The sequence below is a fragment of the Bactrocera dorsalis genome, chromosome 6 (assembly GCF_023373825.1).
Source record: "Bactrocera dorsalis isolate Fly_Bdor chromosome 6, ASM2337382v1, whole genome shotgun sequence".
NCBI classification, from domain to species: domain Eukaryota; kingdom Metazoa; phylum Arthropoda; class Insecta; order Diptera; family Tephritidae; genus Bactrocera; species Bactrocera dorsalis.
The window spans coordinates 23934400-23958951 of record NC_064308.1 but is presented as its reverse complement, the minus strand read 5'-3'; the positions used below and the strand labels follow the sequence as shown (position 1 = coordinate 23958951).

At 39.5% G+C, this 24552-nt stretch overlaps 1 protein-coding gene across 37 annotated transcripts in view; it reads left to right on the top strand.

The window, feature by feature from the left end:
- The window catches only part of LOC105225247 (sialin), a 197945-nt gene extending 173920 nt beyond the window's left edge, over nucleotides 1–24025 (top strand). For 36 of the 37 annotated variants that reach the window (XM_049460219.1, XM_049460220.1, XM_049460221.1 and 33 more), the window contains one exon: nucleotides 12744–24025. In XM_049460219.1, coding sequence (XP_049316176.1) covers nucleotides 19852–23526 — 3675 coding nt within the window. In that variant the 5' untranslated portion in view covers nucleotides 12744–19851 and the 3' untranslated portion in view covers nucleotides 23527–24025. Of the gene's footprint in view, nucleotides 1–5606; nucleotides 11046–12743 lie in introns of those variants that run through there. The other variant, XM_049460239.1, reaches the window with a different exon arrangement.
- Nucleotides 24026–24552: the final 527 nt, after the last annotated feature.

The window sequence follows — 24552 nt, the reverse complement described above, 5'->3', positions numbered from 1 at the left end:
TCTTAGAATTGTTCACTCTACAAAAGTACCCAGTGCTACAAAGTAGTAACTCACACCGCCGAGGTAGTACGGGGATCTAAACCCGATTTTCCCAAGAATTTTGCATTTTTTTGTATATATCTCGTAAATGACAGGAAGTATAGAAAAAATGAACATGATAAATTTGTAGGAAATTTTATTTGCTATAAAAAAGGTCCGAGGTCAAAATCGCTATCATTCATACTTCTCGAGATATTCGGCTTTCTATACTCTCGCAACAAAGTTGCTAAGGAGAGTATTATAGTTTTGTTCACATAACGATTATTTGTAAGTCCTAAAACTAAAAGAGTCATATATAGGGTTATGTATACCAAAGTGATCAAGGTGACGAGTAGAGTTGAAATCCGGATGTCTGTCTGTCCGTCCGTCCGTCTGTCCGTGCAAGCTGTAACTGGAGTAAAAATTGAGATATCATGATGAAACTTGGTACACGTATTTCTTGGCTTCATAAGAAGGTTAAGTTCGAAGATGGGCAAAATCGGCCCACTGCCACGCCCATAAAATGGCGAAAACCGAAATCCTATAAAGTGTCATAACTAAGCCATAAATAAAGATATTAAAGTGAAATTTGGCACAAAGGATCGCATTAGGGAGGGGCATATTTGGACGTAATTTTTTTGGAAAAGTGGGCGTGGCCCCGCCCCCTACTAAGTTTTTTGTACATATCTCGGAAACTACTAGAGCTATGTCAACCAAACTCTATACAGTTGTTTCCTTCAGGCATTTCCATATACAGTTCAAAAATGGAAGAAATCGGATAATAACCACGCTCACCTCCCATACAAAGGTTATGTTGGAAATCACTAAAAGTGTGTTAACCGACTAACAAAAAACGTGAAAAACACTAAATTTTACGGAAGAAATGGCAGAAGGAAGCTGCAGGCTTTTTTTAAAAATTGAAAATGGGCGTGGCGTCGCCCACTTATGGACCAAAAACCATATCACAGGAACTACTAACTCGTTGGCAGAATTGTTAAAAATTGCCAATTTTAATCTATTGTGAATGAAAAAGAAGCAACGCTAACAAATTTTCCATAATACAACAAAAAGGTTATGATGTTATTTTATGACGCAGTTTTAAGAATAACGTACTTTTGTAAAAATTGGTCAGCTAACAACCGCAATGTATATCTTCTATCCATATTCATTGAAAATATAATAAAAATTACAATTAACTGTTTACGAGACTTTCAAACTCGCATAGGTGCCGTCATCTACAAATTTAGATCTGATTAAGTGCGCAGTTAATCCGGATTAACACTGCCGTCTGTAAGTAGGGAAGTTTCCACTGTTACATATATGTATATTGTAAAGGTTTTCACCGCATATAAAATAAAATCTAACGTTAGCTTCCCCAGACGTTGTGCCTTGAATTGACATCCGAGTCCGTAATAACTACGTTGGGTCTCCAACAGAGCTCTTTTCGGCAGTCCTCATCGTTATGCGGCGGATAAGCTGAGACAAGCCAGAGTTTTTAACATACGGATTCTGGATCTACATATACTAGAATGTAACGTACGAATCGTTCTACAAAAAACAATGTAATAACTTTTTTTCTGTGTGAGTAATCGCTGGAGGATGGAGTCATGTGTAGAAGTTCACGCAAGTGAGGACAGTTTTCTGATCGCTATTCACTTGGGAGCCAGAAACGATTATTTTACATATGACTCAAGCAGCTCACGGACTCCGGTCTTTGACCAAGTATTCTTCGGGTAGCCTAAGAACATCCGTTCGAAGGCGAAACATCCCCTACATAGGGTTGTGCGCTGGGTTTGGGACCCGTCACGTAAAAAAAACACCCCCAATGAAAGGAAACAACAAGCCGCGGATGAGTGACCCCCCTTTTTATGACGACCATGGCAAACGAAATAAGGACTACGAATTGAGGGCATGCGCCTGGAATGTTCAGTCCCTTAATTGGGAAGGTGCCGCTGCCCAGCTGACGTTAGAGTGAAGGCTGACATCACCGATGTCCAAGCGATACGATGGACAGGACAAGGTCTGAAGCGAGTAGGTCCTTGTGGCATTTATTACAGCGGCCATATAAAGGAGAGCAAACTTGGAGTGGGATTCGTGGTGGGAGAGAGACTCCATCGCCGAGTACTGTCAACACCACGGTTGATGAATGTCTAGCCACAATCCGCATCAAAGCGAAGTTCTTCAACATATCGCTGACGGAAGAGAAGGACGATGTGACCAAAGATGACTTCTATGAGCGCTTGGAGCACACCTATGAAAGCTGCCCCCGCCACGATGTCAAAATCGTGCTTGGCGACTTTAACGCCAGGGTGGGCAAAGAAGGAATCTTTGGCACTACGGTCGGTAATCTCAGCCTCCACGACGAAACATACCCAAATGGGTTCAGGCTGATCGACTTCGCCGGGGCCCGAAATATGGTTATCTGTGATACTAGATTAAAGCACAAGAAAATACATAAAGCTACCTGGCTGTACCCGGATCGAAAAGCCACCAACTAGATCGATCATGTTGTGATAGACGGAAGACACGTCTCCAATGTTCTAGAAGTGCGTGCCCTTCGAGGTCCTAACATCGAGTCGGACCACTACCTTGTTGCAGCAAAAAGCGCAAGTCAACAAACACAAGGAAGGTTCGACGTCGAGAAGCTGCAATCACAACAGACAGCCGAAAGATTTTCCACTCGGCTTACACTCCTGCTCTCTGAGAGCACTCGTCAACAACTCGGTATAAGGGAACTGTGGGACGAGATTTCAAACTCCTTACGTACAGCTGCTACCGAAACCATTGGTTTTCGGAAAGTGCAAAAGAATAGCTGGTACGACGAGGAGTGCCGTGTCGCAGCGTAGAGAAAACAGGCTGCCTACATCGCAACGTTACGATCGACCACAACACGTGCGGGATGGGATAGATACCGAGAATTGAAGAGGGAAGCGAGACGCATTTGCAGACAGAAAAAGAAAGAGGCCGAAATGCATGAGTACGAAGAGCTTGATAAGCTGGCCGACAGGGGTAATGCTCGAAAATTCTACAAAAAAATGCTGCGGCTTACAAAAGTTTTCAAGACCGAAGCATACTCTTGTAGAACCCCCAAAGGTGATCTAGTCACCGATGTCCAGAGCATACTTAAATTATGGAGGGAACACTTCTCCAGCCCAATGATTGGCAGTAAACGTACAACGCTAGGAGAAGGCGAAACCGATTCCTCAACCAATGACGATGGAGCAGACGTTCCATTACGCGACCATGAAGAAATTTGAATAGCAATTACCCGTTTGAAGAACAACAAAGCGGCGGGCGCCGATGGATTGCCGGCCGAGCTATTCAAATACGGCAGCGAAGAACTGATTAGGAGCATGCATCAGCTTCTTTGCAAAATGTGGTCGGACGAAAGCATGCCCAACGATTTGAATTCAAGTGAGGATAAGCCTCCTCAACATCGCATATAAGGTTCTATCGAGCGTATTGTGTGAAAGATTAAAGCCCACCGTCAACAAACTGATTGGACCTTATCAGTGTGGCTTTAGACCTGGCAATCAACAACCGGCCAGATATTCACCAGGCGCCAAATCTTGGAAAAGACCCTTGAAAGGAGAACCGACACACACCACCTCTTTGTCGATTTCAAAACTGCTTTCGACAGCCCGAAAAGGAGCTGCCTCTACGCCGCGATGTCTGAATTTGGTATCCCCGCAAAGCTAATACAGCTGTGTAAACTGACGTTGAGCAACACCAAAAGCTCCGTCAAGATCGGGAAGGACATCTCCGAGCAGTTCGATACCAAACGAGGTTTCAGACAAGGCGACTCCCTATCGTGCGACTTCTTCAACCTACTTCTGGAGAAAAAAATTCGAGCTCTTTTGAGCTCGAATCTGTTGTAAAAGCGGACAGCTGCTAGCGTATGCCGATGATATTGATATCATTGGCCTTAACACCCGCGCCACTAGTTCTGCTTTCTTTAGACTGGACAAAAAAGGAAAACAAATGGATCTGGCCGTGAACGAGAGCTCAAGTCACTCATAATTCCCGTCCTGCTATATGGTGTAGAGGCTTGGACGATGACAACAACTGATGAGTCGACGTTGTGAGTTTTCGAGAGAAAAGTTCTGCGAAAGATTTATGGTCCTTTGTGCATTGGCCACGGCGATTATCGCATTTGATGGAACGATGAGCTGTACGAGATATACGATGACATTGACATAGTTCAGCGAATTAAAAGGCAGCGGCTACGCTGGCTAGGTCATGTTGTCCGGATGGACGAAAACACTCCAGCTCTGAAAGTATTCTACGCAGTACTTGCCGGGGGAATCAGAGGAAGAGGAAGACCTCCAATCCGTTGGAAAGACCAAGGTTATTATTTTAACTTTTTAAAAATGAAAGCTTTGCGTACCGAAAAGAGGGTTTGAATAGTGCAATGGTTCCATGCTTTTCAGTCCATGTCTGTTTTTTGCTTATGAGCCAGTTTTAATTTAAACGGAAATTAAACAAGCGAAATTGCCGCATATGGAGAAAATCGGGAACTAAACCACGAGACACAATTTTCTTCAGAACGTGTCACTGGGTGGTGCACAGTTTCATCAATGTGTATTATCGGGCCACATTTCTTTCAAGAAAACGGTGTAACAATACCTGTCAGTGAGCACCGTTATTTAAAGATCTTGAACAAGTTTTTTTATTCAGAGCTGCTCCGAAGACGCATCCCTTATACGAGGGCTGTCCGATAAATAACGGACCTAACCATGATGCACGCGACTTTTTCAAAATTTTTTTTATATTTTTCTACATAGTCTCCTTGTAACTCCACACACTTCTCCCAGCGATGCTCCCATCTCTGCAACCCTTCCAAATAGTACTTGGCGTCTTTGTCTGCAAAATACGAGTTCACGAAAGAGATTGCCTCCTCATTTGACGAAAATCTCTGGCCGCCGAGCGCAGTTTTAAGTTGAGGAAACAAAAAACGTCGCTTGGTGCTAGATCCGGTGAATAAGGTGGATGGTCAAGCAGTTCGCACCGCAATTCGTGAATTTTCGCCATGGCGACTGTTGAGGTGTGAGATGGTGCGTTGTCTTGGTGGAACAAGATTTTCTTTTTTTGCAAATGTGGCCGATTTTTCGAAATTTCTTCCTTTAGCTTGTCCAATAATGATGCGTAGTATGCTCCTATTATAGTTTTTCCTTTTTCAAGAGAGTCGATAAAAATAATTCCATGGCTGTCCCAAAAAACACTCGCCATCACTTTCCCAGCCGAATACACAGCTTTAGGGTTTTTGGGGCTGGTTCCCCCTTTTCAATCCACTGTTTAGATTGGTTTTTTGTTTCGGGCGTATAATGATGAATCCAAGTTTCGTCTACAGTTATCAATCGGCGACAAAACGCGGTCTTATTGGCTCTAAACTGAGCCAACAGAGCGCTGGAAATGTTCGTGCGCGCACGTTTGTGGTCTAGCGTAAGCAAACGCGGCACCCAACGTGCGGACAGCTTTCTCATGCCCAAATCTTGGTTTAATATGTGACAAACAGTTTCTTTTGACATCTTCATAATCTCAGCTATTTCCCTAACTTTAATCCGGCGGTCGTCTAGTACCAATTGATGAACTTTAGCGATGTTATCGTTAGTGGTTACAGTTTTTGGACGCCCAGGACGTTCATCATCTTCCAAGCTCCTGCGACCACGTTTAAATTCAGCTGCCCAAAATTTTACGGTGTTAACGATGGTGCAGAGTCACCATACACAGAGTCAACCTCATCTTTGATTTGTGAAGGCGTATTGCCTTTCAAAAATAAAAATTTAATTACAGCTCGATATTCAATTTTTTTCCATTTTGGGGAAATCACCGAAATAGACTCACAAAAACGACTGTCAACAGATAATTGCGCAAGATAAATTTCTGAAATTTTGGCGAGTAGCTATTATAATATGCACAATTTGAAGTAGAAACTTTTTTTTCAGATGTGCCGCTAGCTTCACGTTGAGGTCGGTTATTTATCGGACATCCGATCGATTTCAACTTTTATTTCAAACTTTTATTTAATAATAAATTTGGCATCATATAGAAAAGGCGCATTTAATATGCGACCTCCTACTCGGATTAATTTGAATGAAAGCGAATTATACGAATACTCATGCAAAAACGGTTAAGTTATGCATTTTTTAAATAACATGCCAAGATTCTGATTGAACCACCTGTATAATTTAAAAATGTATGAGACCACACAAAACAATTTTTTATGAGAATAGAATTTTTGAATAAGGTCCAATATTGAATTTCTCTCAGCAGTCGGAATTAGTGTAAATAAATTTTTCTTCTTCTCTGATGCTTCGTCTTCTGGTGAGAGCTGTAAGTGGTTATTAATTGGCCATAATGAAGGGTCTTCTAGGAGGAACTGTGGACCACCAAACCATATCGAATTATTCAATTCGTCCACTTTACAACCCCGAGACACTTGATCCGCAGAATTTTGCTTTGTTGGCACATGCCGCCAATGTACATGTGTATGCAGCATCTGTACGCTTTTGTTGAAGCATCGGAGAAGCCATACATACCGAGGAATGCTAATTGACGAGAGCTGCAGTAGGTTGACTTTGAAATCCTGCCAGCTAGTGTCGAGGCGTAATGGAATCGACGCATCTCATAGTTTTTGAATCCAAAGCCCTTGCAATAAGATTTTTGCTTTGATAACTGATGGGGCTAATAATCCTAGAGGATCGAAAAGGCGAGCGGATACTGACAATATGTTCCGTTTAGTGGATCGCAGTTCATTAAAGTTGGCATCCGAAACCAATCGAAGCAAAAACTCTTTCGGTAACCAATGGATTCCTAGTGTTTTAGTTGAATTTTTGTCATTGAAGCTTAAATACTTATCAGTGCAATCACTGTCGAAAATTTAGGGTGGTTCGAAAACCACTTCGTTAAGGTGAGTCCGGCCGAGTTTAATATGTTAATTGCTTCAGTTATAAGATCTACAGACTCAAAATTTTCAGATCCTGTCAATAAGTCATCGACATAAAAGTCCTTTTAATGGCCAATGAACCGAGTGGATATTTAGTTGTACTTATTAGCATCGCTGAGCATTTGTAAACACCGTGTTGCGCGAAATGGTGCAGGCGCAGTGCGGTAAGTGACGGTGTTAAGTCGAAAAATTTGTATATGCGCTGAGGGATACTCTCTCCACACAATAAGCTGACAATTTCTGTCTTCGTACACTATTATTTGGCGGTACATTTTAGTAATGTCTGCCGTTAAAGCGTACTTGTGTAAACGAAAACGAAGAAGAGTTGAGTACAATTGCTTGTATTTGACGTACAGTCTTCTTCAGCTTGGCATAATGTATTATGTAATCTGGGAGGATAACTTAAACTGCTAGCGTATTTGGCAGATACAATACATTCTTAGAGGGTTTTCTGAAGTATTGGTTGGTTAGGACCATTTTTAATTTGGCCAACAGCTAAAAGACAGAAAGATGTGTCATCATCCAATAGGATATCTTTTTTTTAGATCAGTGGAATTCTGCATCCGCCAATTCAATATTGTGCGGAAATTTCCAGCCACTAGCATTGATGTTATGGTCTGGATGATTGGCCGAAATGCATCGCTTTACCCAGAACTCCACCGCGACTTGACAAACGCGCTTAGATTTGATCCCACTTTTGTATTGGAATTGCCAATTCCTATTACGCGTAATGTTTTGTGCTGACGTCGAATCCGCAACTTCTCAGCCAAATCCTCCGTCATAAAGTTGACCTGGGAGCCTGAGTCCAGCAACTCTCTCGCAGGCAGGTAATCTTCACAACTGGTCCTCACTAAAATTACTGCTGTTCTCAACATTATCCGGTCCGGCATTCTCGCTGTATACATGGCATGTGTGGTGGATGGCTACGGATGACGTGCAGCAGGGAAAGAAACTGCAACAGCGTGTGTTGAGATCGATTTACGCGAGCACTTTTCGCATAAGGGCACCGATTTGACGAACTCGAATCTATGATGAAGCGGAAGAGATTTGAAAGTGGGGCAGGCAGTTAAATGTTGATCCCACGATTTGCACTGTTGACAACTAAGCTGTCTTGTATTTGCATCAACTAGCGTCATTTGGCCCTATCCATTTGTTGTTGCTTACCATGACTCGTACTGCTTGATGGCATGGTCTTCGTCCTTGAGTGTGCTGCTCCTTCTGCCAATTGGTGCTAGTATCTCCTATTTAGGGTGGCTTCACTGTCCTTCCACAGTTGTAACTTGTCATAATCAAGCATTTCTTCCCATTTGGATCGGGTGGCAGAGTCAACCTTTGTCATCACAATGTGTATAATTATTGCGTTATGAAGGTGCAGATAGCTTTGGGATGGTTGGCAGCTCAAAAAGTTTAGATATTGTATTGAAGAATAACAAACATTTATTATCATAAACCTTCTTGAGACTTGCCAACGCTTTCGGGTATTTTTCATCCAACATTTGAAACGCTTTAAAATGGTTAAATTTGTCTATATCTGGGATATTTGGGTCATTATGAATCAAGCTCTCAAACCAAATTAACATAAAATTTTTGAATTCTGAATGTTCTCTTTTGAATTTCGGCAAATTAACTTTAGGGAGCCTTAAGCTGTGATAAGCTACAAAAGATGTTTCGGCAAGTGGAGTTTTTTTTGCTAACATTTACTTCATTATGGACTTTGTTTCAACGATAATGTCATATAACTCCCCTCGGGCCATGTCGTCTTCGTCAATTCCTTTAATCTTAGAATGGCATTTCATTAATTTTTTCACTATATGAATTTATTATGCCGAGGCGGCATTCCAATTCGATTGGATTTAATGACATAGTCTTTTCAAGAAGACCCGTTTTAATTCGAAAAATACTACTTTTGGCAATGGTTCTTTGACGTCTTAACGACTTTAAGTCCGTCAACTCCTTACTTGGGGACAGGTTTGAGAGAGTTGGCTTTGGCTTACTCATTTTGCATTGGTTGAATTAAAATTCACAAAAAAGAATTATTTGGCACAGAATAATTAAATATTGAGTATTAAATGGCGAAAGCGAAAAACGTCAATTCCCAAATAACGAAAACCCAAATCGAAGAATACGCAAAATGAGCAATAGCACAATAAAGTAATTTAATCGAAAAATTTTCGAACAAAAATCTATAAACATGGCGAAAAACCGCTACAAGGTTTTGTAGCGGCACTGGAAACGGTAAGTTATAGTGGTACGTCACTCTTCACTCTTGTGGCTACTGATAATTCTTAATTTTTTGTCACATCGCACTTTTATACAATATTATAATTATATTTTGTTTGTCACTTTTAGCCGAGACTATTTCGAATACTTTGGTGCTATTAAGGGGGTATTCTAGTCTAGAAATTTGAAAAAATCGAAAAATCTACCTGTAGTTTCATTAAAAACGTACATATACTATATACATATATGTATATGTTCACCAGCACAAACCCCAAATTTATAAATTTTGTCTTACCGCAGCTTTTTGTTAACTACAACGTACATATATACAAGGTGCGTTCCAAAGTAAACAGGATTTAAAAAAAAAACGCGTCATTTGAAAAAAAATCGTTTTTTTAATGTCAAATTGACAATTTTCAACCAATCAAAAAGATCGTAGTTATTGTATAGCAAATATATTCAACTATACCCAGTTTTAATTTGAAGTCGATTGGTCAATTTCTCGTTGAGTTATGATGTCAGCAATTTTGAAAAATGTCGTTTCGAGAAAAACGCGTTTAGAATTTCACTTATACATACATATATGTTTGCATCTCTGAGCGGTCGCTGTTTAGAACGCTGCCATTCAAAAACTTTTCAAGATACGATCTTGCCGATTTCACAGGATATTTTCGAATATAATATATAAACTATCGAAATGGATGGAGTCATGTGTAGAAGTTCACGCAAGTGAGGAAAGTTCTCAGATCGCCATTCACTTGGGAGTGGCCAGAAACGATTCTTTTACATATGACTCAAGCAGCTCACGACTTCCGGTCTTTGACCAAGTATCCTCTGGGTAGCCTAAGAACATCTGTTTGAAGGCGGGCTAAAGTGAGAAGGCGAAACATCCCCTGCATAGGGTTGTGCGCTGGGTTTGGGACCCGCCACGTAAAAAACACCCCCAATGAAAAGTAGCAATCAGCCTCGGATGAGTAGGTCCTTGTGACATTTTCTACAGTGGCCATATAAAGGAGCGCAAGTTTGGTGTTGGATTCGTGGTGGGAGAGAGACTCCGTCGCCGACTACTATCATTCACTCCGGTGAATGAACGTCTAGCCACAATCCGCTTCAAAGCGAGGTTCTTCAACATATCGCTGATTTGCGCCCACGCCCCGACGGAAGAGAAGGACGATGTGACCAAAGATGCCTTTTATGAGTGCATAAATCGCACTTATGAGAGATGCCCCCGCCACGATGTCAAAATCGTGCTTGGCGACCTCAACGCCAGGGTGGGCAAAGAAGGTATCTTTGGCACTACGGTCGGTAAATTCAACCTCCACAAGGAAACATCTCCAAATGGGTTGAGGCTGATCGACTTCGCCAGGGCCCGAAATATGGTTATCTGTAGTACTAGATTCCAGCATAAGAACATACATAAAGCTACCTGGCTGCCTCCGGATCCAAAAGCCAACCAGATCGATCATGTTGTAATAGACGGAAGACACGTCACCAGTGTTCTAGACGTGCGTACGCTTCGAGGACCTAAAATCGACTTGGACCACTATCTAACTTAATCGAACAGGTACAATCTTTTATAAGAGCGTACATCTGCTGGCGTATGCCGATGATATTGATATAAAAGCCAAACTCTATAAGTCACTCATAATGCCCGTCCTGCGATATGGAGCTGACGAAAACACTCCAGCTCTGAAAGTATTCTACGCAGTACCCGCCGGGAAAGCAGAGGAAGAGGAAGACCTACACTCCGTTGGAAGAACCAAGTGGAGAAGGACCTGGCTTCGCTTGGAATATCCAATTGGCGCCACGTAACGAAAAGAAGAAATGCCTGGCGCGCTGTTGTTAACTCGGCTATAATCGCGTAAGTGGTATCTACGCCAGTAAAAAAGAAGAAGAAAAATTTTATTTATGAATAAAGGTGAAAACGTTTTTGTCGGTATAAGAATCAAAGGGTTGTACTTGCGATTTAATTTTTAATTTGTTCATACAAATAAATTTCATTGGAAAAAATAACGAATTTAAGGCTGCTTTCTCAATGTCTGTTTACCAGCCTTTCTGTTCAATTAGTAGTAGTAGTACTCACCGATCCAAACGGGGTTAGATCGCCGAAAAAACAGCCCTTGGTCGGATAAAATCCGAGTCAATTCCGGTGCGTAGAACCGGCTGTCGTGGGAATCGCTGTTCAATTAGTAGAGTTGTCCGCTTACAGCTAAACGCTTAATTGTACTTAATAAACATCAACAATGTGAATAGTTAATGGAGATGTCCACATAATAGGACGTCCATTTAATAGAGCTTTCACAATATTCTTTGTTTACGTGGTATGACAATTAAGTAATGAGACTGATTCCATAAAAACTGTATATTTGAAAATTATTCTACAACTCTGCCATCCCCTTCAAAGTAGTCCCCTTGGGGAGCTGTACAGCGATTCCAGCGCGTTTTCCATGCTTCGTAACATTTCTGGAACGCTTCGACTTGGGTGTCCGCGAGTACCCTCGTCACGGCCGCCTGGATGTCCGCAATCGACTCAAAATGAGTTCCTTTGACCACCGATTTTGTTTTAGGAAACAAAAAAGTCACAAGGTGACATGTCGGGCGAATAAGGCGGCTGTTGCAACACGGCGATCCCTTTAGAGGCCAAATACTGGGACACGCTGAGGACGGTGTGGCACGGCGCGTTGTCGTGATGAAGGATCCAGTTACGAGCGATGTCTGGGCGCACCCTGTTGACTCGTTTTCGCAATCCTTCGAGTACTTGGCAATAGTAGACTTGATTCACAGTTTTCCCCGGTGGAACAAATTCTTTGTGGACGATTCCACGGCTATCAAAACGTCAGTCCGCACCTTGACTGGTCACCCACTCTGCTCCTCGTCTTCCACGCTTTCACGCCCCTCCTTAAACTCTTTGTGCCATCGAAACACCTGGGCACGACTAAGAGCACTATCACCATACACTCTTACAATTTTAGCGTACGTTTCCGAAGCTGTTTCGCCCAATCTGACGCAAAATTGTATCTCGACGCGTTGCTCTTGATTTCGTTTTTCCATATTCGTGACGAGCACTACAAACACACGTCTACTCAACTTGACGCAGCAGGCGAACTAAACAAGCTAGAGCGGTGGTACATATATCAATGGAGAGGGGAGAGATGTCGGAAAAAGAGAAAGGTAATTTCAAGGTCACAGGTTTACCACAAGCGCGGCAATAAAATCAGTCTCATTACCTAATTGTCAAACCTCGTACGAATTGTTTTTACTATCCTATCTCCTAAGTTGGTTCGAACTGGACACAGTGTGCTAAATTTCAGTAGTTTAGGAGTCCATCGTGGACAAACAACGTGCCACGTACTTTTATACATAAAGATGTATATTTGACTTCTGTATTTGACACTTTATTCATGTGTATACATATGTAAGTATTAATTACTTTTCTTTTTATTTAGGGATCACTGCACTTTTCCACTTCCACTATATGTACCAATTGTATACATATGTATTTTTCTATTGGTATTTTTTATTTCTTTATATACATATTTCTTATTTTTTTTTGTTTCAGGTGATGTTTTTTGGTTTGCACTTCACTTTCCTGAAGGCCGAAAACCGAAAAGATTTGACCGGAAATTAATCACGATAACCAAATATAGCACTAACACGATTAGTTGGCACTTTTAGTAAAAATATAAACTAAATCCACGCACTTAATAAGTATGTAGCGTGACGGAATAAAAAAATAATAATAATATAGATTACAACCACTGTAGACGGTTTGTTGCCCTAGGTATAACATCGAATTTGGATACCTTTATGCTCAACATTTATGACACTATCAGTGATTTTGAAAGATTTACTGTCGTTTATTTTTAAATTTTTATATTAATTTTACATTAAACAATTCGAAAACATGAAAAAAATATAACATATCGAAATATATAAAAGAAAGTCGTGTTAGTTACACTATTTATAACTCACGAACGGCTGTCCCGATTGGGCGGTCGAGAGGTAGCTCAAAACCATGGGATGGACATAGGATTATTTTTATCCATTTATGTTAAAATTCAATGCAACTCATAAATACTAAAATTATATTGCTTGTCAAAAAAGTCTTGCGGTATTTTTATTGAATTTTCAATTGTTCATAAAATTGGTTACAATAATGCGATTCAAGTCAAATATGCGCCGTTTTGTTCGATGACGCGTTCCCAACAAGATGTCAACTTCATAATGCCCCTCTCATAGAAGCTCGCTTCCCTATTGGCAAAAAACTCGGATAGCCAATTTTCACAGGACTCTCTTGTGGCCAACTTCAGACTACCAAGCGCGTTCGCCATGGACAGAAACAGGTAGTAATCACTTGGTGCGAGATCCGGACTATACGGTGGTTGCAAAAGAACCTCCCATCCGAGCTCCCGGAGCTTCTGGCGCGTCACTAAAGATGTGTGTGGCCTGGCGTTGTTCTAATGGAAGACAATTCGGCCTCTGTCGATCAACGATGGCCTCTTCTGCATGAGTGCTGCCTTCAAGCGGTCCACTTGTTGGCAGTACAGGTCCGAATTGAGCGTTTGGGTATAGGGGAGCAGCTCATAGTGGATTATTCTCTGCCAATCCCACCAAACACACAGAAAAACCTTCCCGGCTGTCACGCTTCAAAACCGGGTCGATTTTGTTGCGATTCAGAAGCGATTCGCATGCGTCGATACGGTCAAAGATGTTTTTTTGCGCCAATTCGTGTGGCACCCATACATCGAGCTTCTTAGTGACTCCAAGCTTCTTCAAATGGTTTATAACGGTTTGATGACTCATGCCCAGCTCTTGACCGATGCTACGGCTGCTACTATGCCGGTCTCTTTCGACCAAATCAGGGATTTTATCGCAATATTCGACGACAGGCCTTCCGGAGCGTGGCGCATCTTCGACCACCTCTACACCAGAACGAAAACGTTAAAACCATCGTTGTGTAGTGGAAATGGAAACTGTATCGGATCCATAAACTGCACAAATTTTATTGGCGGCTTGAGAGGCATTTTGCCTTTATCGTAGTAGTACTGTAAAATATGCCGTATTTTCTCTCTATTTTGCTCCACTCACGAACGACTTAAAAGAAACGGCAATCAAATAAACACGTGTTAGCGCGTGAAATGAGCTTTCCAGAAAGGTAAAGCATGACCCGATGCGACGAATAAAACTAGAACTACGCGCTTTCAGCGCCAACTAGCGAAAATACCGCAAAACTCTTTTGACAACCCATTATTTCAAATCGTAAGCATTTGTTCAAAATTCATGTTTGTTAGAATCATTTGAATTTTTTATTACCTCAAAAAAACAAAAGAAAGAAGAGAAACGAAAATTAATTGGTAAAATTTTAGTTTGAATGAAAAAACGAAAATTCCTATGTTAGCTGTATAAAAAACTAAAATAAAAAAGCGACCCCCTAAAGTTAAGCTACAGCGCCAGTCTTGAGGAAGGATTTTTTTGTCAATCACTAACATTTGGGGGGGTTAAAGTTGAAAAAAAAATTCGCATAAATTTTTACAAATATACATCATGGGCAACATGGATGAACAACTTGATCGACGTCAAGAGATCAATGCAGCAATGAAAAGAGAATTATTCAAGATCTGCAGCAACTACTTAAAGAACGTCATGCGTTGTCAGGCTGTTTACGAGTGCTTTGCAGCGCTTGCCAAATGATGACTAAAAAGTCGTGATCAAAGCAGATAAACGACCATTTAGAACACACGAACGCAATTATTAATTTAATGCTCGCAACAATAGATCAAGTGGCCACCCTTATTTTTGGTGAAAACTTGGAAACACGCTATATTGTGCTTACATGACGCGATACTGAGTAACTGCGACAAATATCTGACATGTTGCAATAGCCGCCAATGTTTTGGCAAGGTGAAGAGGGATGTTATTTCAATATCTAAAGTTGTTTAGAGAATTTTGGACAAATTACTGCCAACCGTTTAAAAATCATTATCTCCACATATTGTAATTACTTTAAAAATATAAATGTAAGTTTTACATCATATTATCATACTAATATTATAAATGCGAATGTAACTTTGTTTGTTACGCTTTCACGCAAAAACTACTTAACCGATCATCATGAAACTTTGTACATACACTTCTGAAGGTATTAGAAGTAAAATAGTGTACTTTATATTAAAAAAAAAATTTTTAAAAAGATAAAAAGAAATTGTTTGTCAAAAATCGTCAAATTTAGCTACTTCAATGCCATCTAGCATTACAGTAATGAAGTTGCAACCATGAATACTGTAATACCGTCCCACTGTATTACCGGCGGTGACGAAAATATCTAATTCAATTGAATATATGTACATAGTTTCAACTGTTTCTAATTTTTCTATATATTGTTATTTTCTTCTGTCACATGCAGTATAAAACTATTCAAATTTTTGAGGTAATCCGTAATTTTTGTGGTTAGCTGTCACTTTATTATTTTAGATCTTACTCGCTGATGTTAATTCTTACTCTGCTTTTCTTAGAATATGCCTCGGAAGCGGAAATCTGGTATATCCAAATCATACTCATACTAATATTATAAACTAGCTAACCCCGCAGCCGTTGTCCTGCGTGAAATTATATGTTTAGAATTGAAAGGAAAGTTAACGTTGCATTTTCTTTTTCAATGTAACGCAGCTTGATAAACAAAATTTTTTGGTTTTTGTTCCGGTATACAAAAAAGATGGTTTTCCAACTCGTGAGTACGCCACGTATACCTGACCATGTGAAAAACAGAGCATTTCCAAATTTATGCTACACACTATGCGACTATCCTTGTTTCCTGTTGATTTTCATCTCAAATGCAATTTTCACTGGAAACGGAATACGTTTGAACTGAAATGGCAAATCGGTAGAACTCAAAGGAATTATTAGATTCAAGCATTCTGCCCTTGTATTCGATAGCGCAGATTGCGGAACATATGAACGACAGATCCAACTTTGAGACGCAAATGATGCGGTGGCATACTACCAAGGCTCTCCAAAAAATTTAGAAATTCCACTGGACAATTCACGGCAACGTCTTCACTGTCAAGGCGATCGATCGATTTTTATGTGCACAAGTCTCCCGGAATTTGACTTTGAATGTTCCCGTTTAAGTCAACAACATCGGTATTTTTGGCAGTTAACATTGCGCGTGCACTTAAGGAATCGTAGTCACGATAATTTGGCCAATGTCTGGTCATTTGTGATGAGTTCTTCTTTCGAGAATTGATAACGGGAAGATGGAATTGATATCGAACCACCGGAAGCATCAACTGGAATTGACCCATTTCCAAGGTTTAGCGAAGACGATGTAAAATGTCCTCGGCAATGTTATTTTTGTTCGTATCCCATAATAGGTGCGGATTTGAAGGCTGATACGTCGAAATGATTATCGCGAAAAGTGTGCGAATTTCATTTGCATGCCAGTGATTGACATTTTCCAGCAATTGTAATTGCTGGCTTACTTCTCCAAAACTCGCAGACACCGTACCATTCGCAGTACGCAATGACCCAAATGAAGTTGTACCGCGTTCATTAATCAATAGCAACCGAAGGTAGAAACAATCGTCGTTTTTCGGGTAGATTGTGTAAATTCGTCCTAATGCATTAGTTGATAACACACCTGTATGCCCATCTACTGGTTGGCCTTGCTTTCTGCGCAACTATTTCTTCGACGATGCATTCCAGGTATAATATCAAGGTATTTCCGAATAGAGCAATGTTCTCGCAAACGGATCATTGACGAAAGTTGAGAAAAAACTCGTAAATGTTAGTTTTGTTGCTGGCGGTCTTACCACTGGCTGTACTGTATTCCCTGGGTCGAAATACCCACTTTGGCCATTCTCCAAATTAACTTCGAGACGCACAACAGTCGGAAAACGTTCATGAATTACAAAAGTAAATATCTTACAAAGCTCTTTAGCGTATCGACCGTATCGTTCAAGACCAATAACCGCCATGTTGCTTCCCTTGGTGACGTACTTACAAACGCAATTTATAGATTTCACCAAACTGCAGTACTCAACATTGATATGAGTTTTGAATGTGAATTAAACAACAGTGGGGAACATAGTACGATCCATGTGTAGTCAACTTCGATATTCACTCTTCTAAATTGAATGCTGAATGTTCTGCCATTGTCGTCTGGTGAGCGACGCCGAAGAAACGTGGATAGCGTTTCGTCCATTTATTATCAGACATACAAACCGAAGTGGGATTGTGGTGTTCGCAAGTTCCATGAACCATATTGGTTTTCATCACTTCGTATAATACTGGATCTTTCTCTGCATCAGGAATTTCCGCAAAAATAATTTCATCAATTTGATCTGGTGGAACCACTACCCACCATCTCAAGAAGAATGTGTGCGTGCGGCAAACTTCTCTTTTGCCAACATAGTACATCTAGCATCTAACAGCACCATATATTCGTTGCTTGAAGATAATGTCCATCGAAGCTGTTGAAAAGTCTTGCTGTGACATCGTGACGATCGCTTTCTGATTGATCGCGACCCATAATACCGCACGTATCCTGGGAGTACTCGTTCATGTGCCTTGGGCTGCTAATCTATGTTGATGCCAAAAAGAACACCGACCGATATTAGCGCGACCTCTTCATGGCATCGTGACAATTTTCAATCTGTAATTGATCACTTTGTGTGAAAAACACATAACATTTTCACTGAATAATTTTCAAAAATTTTTGAAGCAAACGCCAAATTTGAATGATTTAAATAATTAAAAAACAAAACAAAAAAATTGAACAAAAAAATTTGTATGGAAAAATTAACTTTTTGGAATTTTTCAATTTTCTTTCCCGATCCACAACGAACAACCTCTTAAAATTTCATCAATATTGGTTCAGCCGTTCTCTTAGCGTTACTAACGAACAAACATTCAAGGGCTGTTTTTAGGAGTTTTCCGGCAATTATTCGAAAACCATAAACCATCCCTGAACCTCAACGAACATTTTAAAAAAAGAATTATCAAATTTGGTTGAGTCGTATGAAAGTTATGAGCGTACATACATTTTGGCGATTCATTTTTATTTATATAGATGCGAAAATGAACAACAATGAATACTGTAATGCCGTCCCACTATATTACCGGCGGTGACGAACCTATGGAGGAAACTGTACAATGCCGATCGCCAGATAAAATAAGGGAGCTTTACGCTACGCTTTTATCTTCTTGTGGTCTTTCTAACCCTAAAACTCGTTGGAATAAGTACAAAGAATTCATGGCTGAAGATATTTTACATCACAGTCTCCGACTGTCACTCCACGCATACGGTTGTGCTATCAGTAATTTCGTTGTGTTAATCAATTTCGCTAGTGCAAGTTACATTTTCGCATTCCTTTTCGCACCTTATTTTTCAATAAGCCTGCTCTTATTTACTGACTCCTATTAACTAAATCAAATTGTGAAAACATGTCCCCTTGGGGGACCGCTCTAGAAAATAATAGGTTCGCCCTATTATCTTCTAGTCCTCAACCAAAAAGAAAAAAAAAAGCCAACCCTATATCGAATGAAGAATTATTTCCTACTCTACCAACAACAATTAAAGACAGTCCTAAATATATAGTGGTAAGTTCAAGTGATGCAAATAAGCCGTTGAATAAATTTTCCTGCTTTGCCGTTCACAAAGCCCTGAAACATATTAGCTCTGAAATAATAAAAATCAGTCAACTAAGAGACGGTAATTTGCTACTCCTAGTTAAAAATAGCACAATCGCAAAAAAATTCACTACAACAAAGCAACTCGTTGGGATATGCAGCGTAAAAATTGAGCTCCACAAAAATCTAAACTCATGCAAAGGTACTATTTACGCTCCGTGCCTAAACGATATTCCAGAGAATGAAATAATCGAAAACTTGAAAGAACAGGGTGTCATATCAATTTATAAATTTCCGAAATACATAAATAGCCAACCAACTCCAAGTGGTGTAGTCCTCCTAACTTTCGATCGCTACTCCCTACCGGAAAAAATTGATGTTTCATGGTATACAACAAAGGTAAGACCATACTATCCAAATCCTATGAGATGCAAAAACTGCCAATTACTTGGTCACACAAAAAAACGCTGCAATAAGGTCCCTACTTGCGATACATGTGCATTACCAACCCACAATCCCTCACCCTGTACTCGCACTCTCTGTGCAAACTGTTCTGCTGATCACCCAGCCTCAAGTAAACTGTGTCCAAAGTTCACTCAAATAAAGAATATAATAACAATTCAAACAGACAATAAATGCTCTTTCCGCGAAGCAGTAAATATCCATAAAGCACAAATACCACCTGTTTTCAATTCTTCATCTCCTTCATTCGCTAACGTTATTAACAACCCGACAAACATAACTCCCACAAACAATCAACAAAACACTCAAACAAAAGAGCAAATCTCGCTCTCCTATATTACTTCACCTACAACTTCCAACTCTAAAACAATCAGCACAAGCAACGAAGAAAATGTAACAACCACTATAAATCAAATAAATTCAACTCATTCGTTTCCAACGACAAGTGCGGTCGAAGACTCAACTGTAACACCTTTTGACTACAACGCAACAACCTCACTCATTTCAAACTTGATCACCCAACTCAGTAACACTCCCGCCGCCCCATTACCCACACAACCCCCATCACAAAATAGACTATGAGAATTCTCCAGTGGAATTTGAAAGGTCTATTTAACAATTATCCAGATTTAAATATACTCATAAATGAATTCTCACCACACGTAATTGCATTACAAGAAACTCACCTCCCAACAAATAAAACAGCATATACCCCTCACAAATACATTGGTTATTTCCATAATCTACCACAAAACAAATCAGCTAAACAAGGCATTGCCCTGTTTATCAAAAAACATATCAAACACAAACGTATCCCAGTCTTTTCCAACATTTCCGCCATTGCAATAGAAATTAACATCGGTTTCAAATTTTCCATAGTCACATGCTACATCCCTCCGAATCAAAAGTTTACTGCAGGAGAACTTATAGGTGTTATTAACGCTGCTCCTGCACCCACAATAATCATTGGAGATTTTAATGCTTGGAGCCCCCTATGGGGATCTACCTTCTCAAACGGAAGAGGCCAAATAATGGAAGATGTTATTCTCTCAAAGAACTTATTTGTTCTTAATGATAGATCACCAACTCACTTTTCCTCCCACAAAACTTTCACTCATATAGACATCGCTCTTTGTTCAGCTTCCATAGCCCATAAACTCTGTTCTTATACTCTAGAAGACCTTCACAATAGCGACCACTTTCCTATCATAACTTCCCTCATCACACCGATGCAATACATCATTAAGCCGAGATCAAAATTTCTTACAGATAAAGCTGATTGGTTAAAATATTGCTCCCTGCTCAACACATCAACAAGTGCTGAAATAATATCAGAAAACATAAACGCAGAAGCATCAAAAATAAAAAGGATTATTCGATCCGCTGCACATATCTCCATTCCCCAAGCTAGCACAAAAAAATTTTCCGCCAAACTACCGTATTGGTCTAATCTATTAACTGCCTTGAGAAATACAAAACAAGCTCTTTGGTCTAAATTCAAACAGAGCGTAACAACCGAAAACTTAATCAGATACAAAAAAGCAAACTCTAACTTCAGAAGAGAACTAAAGTCTGCTAAACGCATAGCCCTTGAAAAACTAACAGCTAATATAAAACCCACTTCAAGCTCTAAAAAAATATGGAATGACATCAAATCTCTTTCAGGAGAACATAAACAAAATAAAATTGATTTTATTCAATCTCCCGTAGGTCCCATTTACGATCCGCAGCATATTGCAGAAAACTTTGCACAAACATGGTCAAACAACTCCAAAAATTTCAACTTTCATCCGAATTTTATTACACTTTCTAATCAAATCATTTCCCAAACATACCACAACCCATCCCCATGTTTCGAAGCTACATTGATAGAATCTCCCATTACATTAGAAGAGTTCGATTCTACTATCAGCAAAATGTCCGGAAAAACCCCTGGATCAGACAAAATTTCCTACCCCCTCCTAAAAAATCTTCCATACTCTTTAAAAATCAGACTTATAACCCTATACAATAACATATTAAAGCAGGGTATTGTACCTCAAGAATGGAAAAAAGCTACAATTATTCCCATCCCTAAACCCAACAAATCGAGTGCCTCAATTTCAGACTTCAGACCTATTTCTTTGATACCCTGCATTGCCAAAGTTTTGGAAAAAATTATATCAAAGAGACTCATGTGGTTTTTAAAACAAAAAGGACTGATAAGCCCCAACCAGTTTGGTTTTCAAAGTGGTCTTGGCGTCATTGACCCACTTCTTTACTTTGAACACCACGCTGCAACAACAATATCTACCAAAAATCACTTATCTGTCCTGAGTCTAGATTTTGAGAAAGCATTTGATAGAATTGGAGCTCATACGGTATTACAAGAATTAAAAAAATGGGACATTGGAGATAAAACGTATAATTTCATAAAGTCATTCCTTTCAAATCGTAAGATTACAGTAAGTGTTAATAACCAAAACTCCAACATATACCCCCTGCATAATGGCATACCCCAAGGATCTCCCCTTTCAACAACACTATTTATAATTGCCTTTAACCAATTAAGCAACTTAATAACCTCATACCGATGTGTAGACCATATCATCTACGCAGACGATGTTTTAATTTTTTCGGCTTTAAAAAATTTAAACCAAGTAAAAATCATTTTTAGCAACATCCTAACCGAAATAGCAGAATGGTCTAAAACGTCAGGAACAAAAGTTTCTGCAAGCAAAAGCGCAACATTTCACGTTTGCAGAAAAAGAAAATGCACCTTCCCTAACCTATCCTTCGAAAGCACACAAATCCCTCACACTACAACTTTAAGAATACTTGGCTTAATTTTTGATAAAAAACTAACATTTAAGGAACATTGTAAATATGTTAGATTAAGTTTACTTAATAGACTAAACATTATAAAGTTTCTCTCTTCAAAACACTGTCATATCCATATCTCAACTCTCGTAAATATTGTAAAAGCATTGATGTTGTCAAAAATAGACTTTGGACTAGCAATCTATGGACACTGTGCTAAATCCCATCTCGCACTCGTTGAAACCCCTTATCACATAGCGGTAAAAAGGAGCATTCGTGCATTCCCTACTTCTCCAACCAAAGTGGTCTTAACTGAAGCAGGTCTACCCAGCATTCCTCTCCGAACAAAGCAGAATACAATGATGCTCATACCAAAGCTCCTCCAGTGCAAAAACTCCCTTTTGTTTAATGCGATGAAAACATATCGTACCACCAAAAAACTATCCACGATCGTACAATGTATAAACATTATAAAAAAACTTGACATAATATCAACACCACAATTAATAAAGGAGAACACTCATCCTCACTGGCTGACGTTAAAATCATCCATAATAAGTACGTTATTCAAGTATCAAAAATCAACCACCAACGCAGAACAATATAACCAGCTATTTAACGACGCAGTAAACACTTATAAACCAGAGTGGAAAATTATCTACACCGATGGATCAAAATCGGATACCCACACTTCGTTTGCAGTGACAAACGACCAAGGTGTCATTATAACCGTCGGTGTTTTACCACCGTACTGCTCTATACTTACAGCTGAAGCGGCTGCGATATACGAAGCGGTGCTATTTATTGTACAATCTAAAGAAAAACACATCATATGCAGTGATAGCAAATCGACAATTACCGCGCTGTTGAATGATACAAATAACTCAGTACTGATCAAGAATATAAAAGATATTTTATACAAACACAAAAACATAATCAAAATCATGTGGATCCCTGGACACGCTGGTATTAGAGGCAACCAACTTGCAGACGATCGCGCCAAAAAGGCGAGTAGAGAACCAGTTTTCTCGTACGCACACGTCACATCAAAAGATATTCGCAACCTACTAAAAAAAGAGCTTTACGAGTCAAACTCTAGAGACTGGATAGACTTTCAACACCAATACAAGGAACACAATCCCACTGGTGTCAAGCCAAACTACCCATCCGACTGTTCCTGCCAATACATAAAAATATTTGTGCGCCTTAGATTAGGTCACACTTTAAGAACACACAATTATCTGTTGAACAAAACGGAAAAACCTAGCTGCACACTTTGCAATCATCCAAACGACTCAGTTAACCACATCCTAAACGACTGCACTGCACTAGCACAAAAAAGGAAAACCATCTTTGGAAACAGGGAACCCTCCCGTCTACTGAAAACACCAAATATTGACAACATCAATGCTATCAACAGTTTTCTTAAGATATGTAAGATAAATAACATTTAAATATTATAAGCAAATAAAAACTAACTATTAATTTTACACTTAATTTTAATTAGACATAACTATTGTAATAGATAGCCGAAGGCCCTAGTAGCCAGTGCTTAATCTCTGTGAATTAATTATTAATAATTAGTTCTCATTTAAATAAATAAATAAAATAAATTTTACATCAACTGCAGCAAGTACAAAAAGATATTACTTTCAATGAACATGTCTACATTAAAACGCTAATTATAATCGAAAACAAGGTTTTTACGATGGTTGGAAAAAAATTAGAATGTCGAACCCTCGACGAGACAATATGGATGATTTTGATAATGAAATTGCACGAGAGTTAGATTATGATTTCTTAGCACTGCAACATCAAGTGACAGAATTAGTCACTCAATTACTTATAGAGCAAAATATAAATTCCAGCAGTGGTGGGCTCTTCTTTCTCGACGCACCAGGAGGAACTGCAAAAACGTTTTTGCTTAACTTATTATTAATATCCGTCAGAAAAGGCCAAAAAATAACAGTTGCTGTAGCTTAGTCAGGCATTGCCGCGACGCTATTAAACGGCGGTCGTACGGCACATTCCGTTTTAAAATTACCATTGAATTTGTCATGTCTACATTAAAACGCTAATTATAATCGAAAACAAGGTTTTTACGATGGTTGGAAAAAAATTAGAATGTCGAGCCCTCGACGAGACAATATGGATGATTTTGATAATGAAATTGCACGAGAGTTAGATTATGATTTCTTAGCACTGCAACATCAAGTGACAGAATTAGTCCCTCAATTACTTATAGAGCAAAATATAAATTCCAGCAGTGGTGGGCTCTTCTTTCTCGACGCACCAGGAGGAACTGCAAAAACGTTTTTGCTTAACTTATTATTAATATCCGTCAGAAAACAGTTGCTGTAGCTTAGTCAGGCATTGCCGCGACGCTATTAAACGGCGGTCGTACGGCACATTCCGTTTTAAAATTACCATTGAATTTGTCACAGGAAGATTCGCCCATTTGCAATTTTAGTAAAAATAGT